Source organism: Belonocnema kinseyi, chromosome 2 (assembly GCF_010883055.1).
Source record: "Belonocnema kinseyi isolate 2016_QV_RU_SX_M_011 chromosome 2, B_treatae_v1, whole genome shotgun sequence".
NCBI classification, from domain to species: Eukaryota; Metazoa; Arthropoda; class Insecta; order Hymenoptera; family Cynipidae; genus Belonocnema; species Belonocnema kinseyi.
The window spans coordinates 67,535,489-67,546,459 of NC_046658.1; the positions used below are offsets into that span (position 1 = coordinate 67,535,489).

Consider the following 10,971-nt stretch of genomic DNA (forward strand, 5'->3'; position numbering starts at 1 on the left):
CATGATTTTTCGTCATTTTTTGAGGTTATGGCTCAACCATGACGTGATGGATGATTTTTGATACCGAATTTGAATTCAGCGCCCCAAAATCCATAGGAATACCTGTGTCTTGTTACCAGATCCGCATACTTTTTTTTGTGTGGCTGTGTTATGGATGATTCTCCTTACAGGTTAAGTGTGACTCGTTCGGTTCTAGCCTCGTTATACTACTGGTAATCAGAGAATTTATAATATGGTAAGGGTAAGTAAGGGATGTTTATGAGAAGCGATAGACCTGTGATCAATTTAGAAGTCACATGCTGCTCATTGAAATAACACTCGTCCCAGAACATCACTTCGACACAATAGCTGATCAATTTCTCTACAGCACTCATCCCAGCTGAAGAGCTACACATAGCCATCGTACATAACGATTCACACATGAACACTTGAACTGACTAACAAAACTTTACTTTTCACTCCAACCACATCCACTAAATAACGCATTCCACGAGGGCCCACGAGCATCCAAAGCCGTGTTGACATTCTTCGTCACACATTTGGTATAAAAAATTTTCCTCCACACTTCCCTGTCCTAGCATACATATTTTGCATCCTTTACATCCATACGTCTGTTCACGATGCGAGCTCTTATGTTTCTATAGCTTTTTATATCTTTTCGCTTGAGAGTAATAGCTCCTACACAGCCGATAATCTTTCTGCCCTCGATTATACGACTTTATATCCCGGTGTATTTTTGTTTTTACTGGGGTAGCTGCGGCCACCTTTCCCTTTTTTGAAAATTATTAACTGAAACTGTTATGGCCCGGACACGAAAGACACACCCTTACAGACGGAGGATTAATTTAAAAGTAGATTATTTTGACCCTTCCACATCCTTCAATTTGGTGACCATATACGATTTACTGGTGTATGTCTGTACTTTAAATGAAATCAATGTGGTGCATGTTGACGTGTGGGTTTTTGAAAAAAACTCTTTTTTTCCTGAGAAATCGCTTTTGTATCCATATTTGAAATCAGTGGCCCGTGAAACTCCTACGGCCCCAATTTTACAAAAATTGCATAAATTGTTGGAGTTATAGACCACCATCTTGGATCACTTATCTTGAATTTTGAGCATCATATTTAGAATCAGTGACCCGTTTAGAGACCTCCTGATTCTGAAGAGCAGGTTTTTTCGAATGTGTCTGTTCGTTCGATGTGTCTGTAGATTTTTAGTTTGCTAGCACGTTAACTTTCGAAAAAATGATAGATCGGATTGGGATTGGCCTTTGGTATATTTTTCCAAAAATTTGATTTTTTTGTTGTCAATGGAAATAAAACTCTAGTCTAGTCCCCGGGCAGCGTAGTTGAATATGGTTCCTTCAAGCGTAAATATTGCAATTTGAGCATGAAATTATTTCAAGTCCACTTTCTTCTGTACATGACTTTAAAAAGTGTCAAAAAGCTATTTTTAAGAAAAAAATGTAAAGCATTATTTTTTTAAATCAATTTTTATTTTCAAACATTAGGAGATTCAAGTGTAATTGCAATGACAGTTGATTTCACAATTTAACAAAACAAACAATTAACTTTATTTAATGCGAAGTATTAAAGATTGCCAATGCGGGGGTGTGACTCGGTTCACAGTCAAGTGATTACTGTCTTTTATGAGAACGTAACCGCCGAAGGGTGAAATGACTCAGCGTCCTTGATAGAAGAAAAAGAAAAGGCCTGAGGGCTGTCGCCTTCTAAACGGTCGAAAGACAAAATACCTAAGTTTAGGATTTTTCGTGGAGGTCCAGAAAAGCGAGTGTAAACATGGAATAATGACGATTAAAATTACGATTTGACCACACAACTTCCCCCTGCTAGTAATTGACTGATAAAGAAACATGTAGGACATTTTCAATTCGTTGATCACGATACAGTATACTTATTTAAAAAATTCACACATTTTATTATCAAAAAAACATTTCTTTACGTGTTTAAACAAAATTATTAGGATTCAAGTATTACTATTCTAATAGCATTCACACATTTTATTATCAAATAAACGAGTTAAAACAAACAAAAAATGTCACTGTACATGGAATAATCAGAATTAAAACTACGATTTGACCCGACAGCTACCCCCTGCTAGTGATTGACTGATAAAGAAAATTGTAGGAGATTTTCAATTCGTTGATCACGATACAGTATACTTATTTAAAAAATTCAATCATTTTATTATTAACAAAAAACATTTCTTTACGTGGTTAAACAAAATTATTAGGATTCAAGTATAAATATTCTAATAGCATTCACAATTAAAATTACAATTTGACCCCACAGCCACCCCCTGCTAGTGATTGACTGATAAAGAAAAATGTAGGACATTTTCAATTCGTTGATCACGATACAGTATACTTATTTTAAAAATATAATATACATTAGTAGCTAATCTCTCTCTTTTTGGCTCACTCTTTGTTTCTAGGCGAACAATTGTAAATAATTTTTTCCTTCTTTAATATTCCATTCCCACAGCATACTTGCATACAAATAAAAAACGAGGACAGAATTAAAACTGATATCTTTGGCGAAACACTGCAAATTACACTGTACTTTTTAATAATTTTTGAATCACACAAGAAACACTAAGGACAACCAGCCTGAAATCGATCAGGGAATCTGACTTGTCTGCCAGATCTGATTTTAGCTACTGACGAGTTTGGTGCTTTTTCTTAGACGTCACGTGTCGGTTCCTCCCCACTTGACTTGGGTTCTCCGTGCTGCTGCGTTTCCTCTTCCTTGATGGCGTATGCTGGTTTCAACCTGTCGATTGATACAGTGACGTTTTTCCCTTCATGACCACTTTGAATGTTTTTTCGGAACGGCTGGCGACTTCAAAGGATTCTCAAAGACAAAAGCTTGTCTTTTTCCGTGGCGATTTCCGGGCGCTAGTTTTAAATTCTGGAAGTGTCTCCTTATGTCTTCCACGAACTGTGTTGTCACCTGGAAATCTGTTCCTGTGCGAAAAGCGAAAAATTCACCTGGCAATCGTAAAGATTCGCCGAAGAACAATTCTGCTGACGCTGATTTGAGATCATCGCACCACGCCGCTCTGATTTCTAGTAGAACGATGGGAAGCGTTTCTGTCCACCTTTCATCTGCGTGACATTTTATCTCTGCTTTGAATTGTCTGTGGAAACGTTCTACGAGACAGTTTGCTGCTGGATGATAGGCTGTGGTATAGAAATGTTGAGTTCTCAGTAAGGTGTTCAATTTCTTAAACAGAGGGGACTCAAATTGTCTACCCTGGTCTGTCGTGATGCGTAAGGATCCAAAGAACTCCAAACCTGGCGATCCACTGGTTGAAAAATGGTTGGGTGTCGCTATCAGCATTGATTTTTTCTACTGGATAGGCTCCTGGCCAGCGTGAAAAACGATCAACGATCGTCAGATAATTCTGATAGCCGTCAGAGGAAGGCAAGGTTCGACGAGGTCATATGGAAGTGACCTTCTTGACGGTGGTGAAAATGGACCTACCGGCGACGTGACGTAATGAGATACTTTGGATTTTTGGCATTGTATACAGGCCCGTGCCCATTGTCTGCAATCGGCCTTGATGGTCGGCCAAATGTACCGTTCAATTACGAGTTTCGTCGTAGCCTTGATTCCTGAATGCGTCTAGTGAGTTAAAGGCTGTTCGTCGGAAAGGTTCACTGACGAATGTTCGAGCTGTGGAGGTGGAAACATCGCAGTACAGAATAATATCTGTTCCTGGAAGTGATGCCTGTTTTAATTGCAGAGCTGTCCTTGGCTGACGATGATCTTTGAGTTCTCGGTCTGTCTTCTGTGATTCTGCGAGTACTGAGAAATCAATCCCGTTCAAAGTGGCTTCGATCCGGGAATGGGTGTCGGCCATAATATTGTCACTTCCTGAGATTTGTCTGATATATTGGCGGTGAATTGTCCAATGAAATTCAGGTGTCGGAATTGGCTAGGAGAGCACTTGTCCCATTTTTGTTGGAACGCAAATGTGATTGACTTCTGGTCGGTGAAAATGGTGAAGTCTGGACCTTCAACAATATGTCGAAAAAATTTTACTTCCATGTACATTTCCAGCAATTCGCGGTCATAGGATCCGTACACCCTCTCGGTTTTAGTGAGCTTCTTGGATAAGAAAGCAAGGGATTGCCTTTCGTTTCCGACTCGTTGTTGGAGAGCTGCAGTAGGTCGTTTAGTGGAGCTTGTTGCTCTGCTGCGTTTGGGTTCGCCAGTCCGTGAAAATTGATGGTACCCAAAAAACGGCGAAAATGTTTTGCAGTTTGGAGCTGAGGAAAAGTAAAAATGGTTTCGACTTTTTCTGAAAGTGGCTTGATTCCCGGTGTCACCTTATGTCTTAGGAACTTGACAGACAAGCTCCCATGTGCATTTTGCGGGATTAATTAGGATACCGTAATTTCGCAGCCCATCAAAAACTTGACAAAGATGCTGCAGGTGTTCCTCCTCCGATGGTGATACGATTAGGATGTCGTCGATGTATACATAGAGGAAATCGAGCCCTCTGCACACCTCATCCATAAATCTCTGACAAGTATGTGCTGCGTTGCGGAGTCCAAATGACATGAAGGCAAATTCGAATAATTCGAAAGGTGTCGTGGTGGCTATCTTAGGGATGTCTTCTATCGCAAAAGGGATTTGATGGTAAGCCCTGACAAGCTCAATGGTGGAAAAACCTTTTTGCGGTAGAGGGCGTGAGAAAAATCATGTAGATGTGGTACAGGGTACTTTTCTAGTACAGTCCTCGAATGCAACCTCCTATAGTGACCACAAGGTCTCCACTGACCCCCTTTCTTTGGCATCATGTGAAGAGGTGATGTGAAGCTGACTCTTCGAAGGTCTGACCAGGCCCATCTGCAGCAAATCCTGCAAATCCTTCATGGCTAATTTGAATCTTTCTGGGACAAGACGTCGCGTCCTCCAGGAGTTTGTGCCACTTCGGTGATCCTCCTTGCATTGCGTCAATTCCTAACCAGGCATCCTTGCAGCTACCGCGAGGATGGGTTTGCTAACGTCAGCTACGACAAAACACAAGTTAAAATCGCGCCTGAGTCCGAGATCCAGAGAGAATGTCTCAAAACCGTACGTCGCGATTAATGAGTCGTTATCCGCGAAAAGTGTATAATTGCTTTCCGGTCTTCGTCCGTGTAGTAAAACGCGAGGAAAACGCAAAGGTCTGATCCTGTGTTGACCTCTCGCCCCACTTCGTTTTCACTCACAGTTTTCCTCGAATTTTCACTTTAAAAAAATGTATTGTCCGATCGCGAATCACGTCGGGGTCACCACTTTGGAGATTCGAGGGTAATTGTAAGGAGAGTTGAATACACGAATTAACATAACAAACAATTAACTTTATTTAATGCGAAGTATGAAAGATTAACAATGCGGGAGTGCGACTCGGTTCACGATTAAGTGATTACTGTCTTTTAGAAGGACGTACCCGGCGAAGGGTGAAACATCTCGGCGTCCTTGGTAGAATAACAAGAAAAGACAAAATACATAACTTTAGAATTTTTCGTGGGGGTCAAGAAAAGCGAGTTGAAACATGGAATAATGACAATTTAAATTCCGATTTGAACCCACAAAACAAAATAATAATAATAATAATAATAATAATAAACAAAAATTGTATGATAGGCTTAAAGTACACGAAAAGAACTTTCCAAAACACTATAATAAAAGTCGAATCGGATAATCTTTAAAAAAAATTTTTACTATAACGTAAAGTTATATTGACAAACAATAAATAACGGACCTAGTTTCAATCCGATCAAAAAACACAATAATCATAGGTGGGAACACTTGACTTATTCTGCCCTAACAGGTTCTTCAGTGTCTTTTTTTTATTAATTAACGTAAAAATAATGTAGCATATGATTTTAGATAGAAATAACTCGTTATAACGACATATTTATCATTTTAATGTAATAGTCTACATTTGATATTTGATATATTTGATAATATATATGTAATATCTATATTTGATGTCAAGCAACACAAGAAAAATCTATCCCAATATCATTATCAGAAGAACGACCACAAACTTTTAATTTTGTTTACAAATTTCCCGTTGATCCTAGGACGCTGAGCATTCCACAGAATTCAGATTCTTATATCCCGATTTTTAAAAAATGGCAATGAAATCCCAGTAAGATCGCAAAATATGTAGCACGTAGATCAATATCTTGGCTTTACTTTATTTATAACAAATATGGTTTCTATGTCAATTAAAACGGTTAATTAAAGTGCTTTTCTCAATAGTGCATATTAGCCCGGTTCGTTTTACAAATTCTTGTTCTGCTTTCGAATTTTAATATTCCGTAAAAATCGCGCACTCATACCAACTTATCACTCCCCAAAACTTTTTTTTCGCATAATAAAAATTATTTTATTTAGAAATTAAGTAATTTGACTTCAGATATCAAATTTTGCAGCATCTAAAGAACAATGATCAAGATTTTTCATAAAAAGTATCATAATTTTAAAGGCAAATTCTGGAAGGTTTTTTAGCCACTCCTATAATAGAAGCAAGACAATCAAAACTTACTTTGTGTCTTAAAAATAAAATCATTAACTTTATTGACTTTATTTTTTCATACATTGTAAACATAACATTGTACATTTTAAACTACATATCTCACAGATATTTAGATGATTTTTCTTTTTAGTAGGCATTCAGCCGACACCCGGCGTTCAGTAGAATTTGGAACAAAATCTATACCTGACGTGCAAGTGCCTGATTTATTTAGGCATTCAGAAGACTACTCAGCTATTCTTTTCGGCAATTTTAATGGATAAATTCACCATTTAACGTGCATCAATTTAACTCTGAACACATTTTATGTAGAATTTAAGGATTATTACAATGTAAAATAGTCGTACTTACGATTTTCCTTGCACTAGTTATAATTTGAAATAGTAAAATTCAATCAATTCTACGAAAAAAGTGTGTACAGAGTTCAAATGATGCATTTTAAATGTTTAATTTAGACATTTACTGGAAAATCAGAAACAACATTTACTAAAAAATAAACAATTGTCCTTTAATTTTAAAGAGAAAATGTCTTGTTATTCTCATGGGAACAAAAATTTCAAATGGAAAGAACTACGTGTAAACTAAAAAAAAAACAGAACATTGTATTTTCACTTTGAAAATTGTTCTTGGAAAAAAGTAAATGGCTAAATTTATCATTTAAAATTCATCATTTAAACTCTGAACGCAATTTTTTTATTATCTAATAAATAGTTCAACGTAAAATACCCGTATTTACGATTTCTCTTGCATAAGTTTAAATAAATTCTACGAAAAAAGTATGTTCAGAGTTCAAATGATGCATGTTAAATAGTTAATTTAGACATTTACTATTTAAATGAGATAATCTATTGTTATACTCAGTGAAGTGGTCCTAAAAGAAAAAGTACCCTCGCGGTACTTTCCATAAACTGCGTAGTAACCAGCTTTTTTTTTGCTGACAATTCGTTGTCTTTGGTAGAAATGTAATCTTTTGGTTAAAATTTCATCCTTTTTCAATTAAAAATGCAATTGTGTTGTTAAAATATAAAATGTTACATGCATTATTAAAAATTCATATTTTTTTGTTGAAAATTTAATTTTTTAAAAATAATTTGGTTGAAAATGTTTTTTTTTTTGGTTTATCTGAAAATTTAACTATATTCTGTTTTTGGTTTTAAACTGTATCTTGTACACTGTATGTATAAAAATTCAACTATATGGTAGAAAATACATATATTTGGTTAAATAGTATTTTTGGGAAGAAAATTATACCTTTTTGGTTGAAAGTTCAACTTTTTGATTGAAAATTCAACTATCTTGTTAAAAATGTATATTTATTGAAAATGTATCTTACATGGTAGAAAATTCATCTTTCTTGGTTGAAAATTTACTTTTTTGATGAAAATTCAACTGCCATCTACAAAATTTGTTTTTTCGTCTTAAGAATTCAAATATTTGATTGAATTTTCATATTTTGTGTTTGAAAATTCGACCATTTGAACAAAAATTCATCTCAATGACTTTTTAAACTAAACTCGGGAAAACTCGGCTTCTGCTCGAGGAAATGATCTCGGCTTTTTTCGAAATAGGAAAAAATCTACCGATGCCAATTATGTTTTAAAAATAGATTTTTTTGGATATTTGCAACATGAAAATTATTGCAAACCACTATTGTCTGGAATAGTTTCCTCAGATTTGGACGAAAAAAATGCAGGGAAGTTTTGGGGACGTTTTTTACGGACTTTGTTTAAAAGTTATGAGCGATTTATTATTGCCGCGCGCGTACACGAATCGAGTCGGCAAACAGTGGAGTGAAATCGGAAAACGAGGTTCAAAATGATATTTAGAACGCCATTGAGCACCGATTGTAGATTTTTTAAAATAATTCAGGCATACATTTTTCAGAAATTGGGGAGAGTAGATTTTTTTGTTTATTTAATTTTTATTTTAGTGCAAACAACGAAAAAATGTCCACTTTTTCAACTTCATTTTTTATCTTCTAGACAAAATTTTTCTTATACTTATCGTCCATTGGATTTAATTCACAGTGTTATAAGAAAGATTAAAAAAATGGTTACTCACATAGTTAATAGTTATAAACAAATTGTATTAACAAATAATCGACATTAGGAGTTATTCGTCTTCAAAGTATATTTCTGCTCTAAAATCGCTTGCTTTCATCGTTATGATGATACTTGGACATTAAAATTTAAGATTAAATGTTATTCGTTTATTTTATAAACAAATTTTATAAACAAATGCACATTTTTGCCTTTTTTAGAGGAAAAGAAACCGTTTTTTCTTCCGACCTTGTTGCAGTTATATTTGCAATGATGTTTTCTGAAGACATTTTTATCACTCATCAATATTTGTTTATTTTATAAACAGATAATATAATTAAATGCACATTTTGGGTGTTTTTAAGTGAGAAAAAATCGTTTTTTCTTCTGACCTTGCTGAAATTATATTTCCAATGATTTTTGCTGGAGAAAATTTTGCAACCTATCAATAGTTGTTTTATAATAATCATATTATATGAATAAATGCACATTTTGAGCTATTTTAAGTGAAAAGAAACCGTTCTACCATCTGTCCTTGCTAACAACGTTTTCTGAAAAATTGTCGTTAAAAACCGATTTCTTGTCGCGTAAAACTCCGAAAATGTGCATTTGTTTATATAATTTGTTTATAAAGTAAACAAATATTGATGGGAGGAAAAATTTGTTTCAGGAAACATCACTAGCAATATAATTTTAGCAAGGCTAGAAAAAAAGCGATTTTTTCGCCAAAAAATACCAAAATGGTAATTTGTTTATATGGATCGCTATTAGTTTTATCGTAAATTGATATAATTATAAAACCTAATTTTATGGAATAGTTTAGTTGAACTAACAAGGAAGGTACTCCAGGTGTCCATCGCTGATTAGATTCTTCCTGATAAATGTTGTATTACACGAAAAAATAAGCGACACGTATTTTTTTATCTGCGGAAAACACTTTAAGTGGGTAAAACAGTAATTTTTCTCAGAAAAGAAAAAAAATGAAGAAGGTAAACCTCCCCTACATATATTTGCAGTTGTGCTAAAAATGTTTAAATTCACAGGAAAAAAAATATATATATATTTTGTACTCGAGACAAAAATAATGTGCACATGTTTCGATAAAAAAAATTTTAAAAAGAAGTTAATGGGGGTTCTCACCCATAAAACATTTTATTTTGTTTCGATGACAATATATATTTTCCAGACTGTCAGCTATTCTATTATTGCATATTACAGCAGATCGCATTCCTTAAAATTAAACAAACTTTGAAAATAATGCGCACAAGATTTAATTATAAAAGTTAATAATGTGAAACAATTTAAGGGCAGTTACCCTCTTCGATGATATTTTTTTTAGAAATACGTGAATATCTTCATCCTCTTTTTTTTATGCAACACGTGTTTTCTATGGATTTTTTTCTCGATTTTAGATTTTTAATTATTTTCTTGAAACACAACTTTATTTTGGTCTCCAGTGAAAAAATTTTTTTTAAACAATTTTTTTCTATGTGTTACTTAATTAATCACGGACTGGTGTGGGGCAGCGAAGAAATCACTGTAATCCAAATAATGTTGTCCAACCGTCAATCCAATAACCACTTTGCACTCAAAAAAATGTTTTGGTTGTTTGGAAAAATGAGAACAGATGTAAGCTCCGAAAACTACGACCACGATCGTTCACCGAACGATTGATTCCGATGCAACCGGAAATAATACGTCATCCGACTCGTCACTTCCCACAATACCAGAAGACGATCGAGTCGGGAAATTCAGTTCACAAAACCGAAAGAGAATAAAACACAGATTTTAAGAATGGAACTGAACGACCTGACTGGTCAAAGGATATACTAACTTTTAAAAAATAATAATTTAATGGTCTCGAATGACACACTTGATTTAAACTGGTTCAATAATCGGAAATCCCACAATCGTCAAAACCTTGATTAACACTGAACTCCCAGGAAAAAGGTCCGCATCTGATCAACAAAGAAACATTACGCTACTACCTGGTACCGACTGCAACAAAAGAGTACGGCCTGAAAGTCAAAACAGAGGGAAATTTTCAAGAAGAATAAACATTGGGTGAAAACGATTCTGTCAATAGTCAAACCCAAAGGTCACTCAAAAGAAAGACAACAACATTAAATAAATTATTAACACTGTGAATTTAGCAATTTTCAGCACATTTAAAAATATGTAGGGGTGGTTTACCCCGGCTTAATTTTTTTTCATGTTGGATGCACTCCTTCGTTATAAAATTAATTTCCCATTTTTTTGTATACAGAAAACATATATTATCTTAGACACAGAATAAAAAGTTTTGGGGGTGGCCACCCCCATTAATTTTTTTACATTTTTTTTGGCGAAACACGTCAACTTTATTTTTATCTC

At 34.8% G+C, this 10,971-nt stretch overlaps 1 protein-coding gene across 1 annotated transcript; it reads right to left on the minus strand.

The window, feature by feature from the left end:
• Window positions 1-2,823: 2,823 nt before the first annotated feature.
• Window positions 2,824-3,363, minus strand: LOC117182703. Its single transcript, XM_033375807.1, has one exon. It carries the CDS (start codon window positions 3,361-3,363, stop codon window positions 2,824-2,826), a length of 540 nt encoding a protein of 179 aa, XP_033231698.1.
• Between the last annotated feature and the right edge of the window lie 7,608 nt (window positions 3,364-10,971).

Bases quoted from the DNA above. Each gene is read 5' to 3' on its own strand.
- LOC117182703 (XM_033375807.1), bottom strand. From the start codon at position 3,363: ATGCTGATAGCGACACCCAACCATTTTTCAACCAGTGGATCGCCAGGT.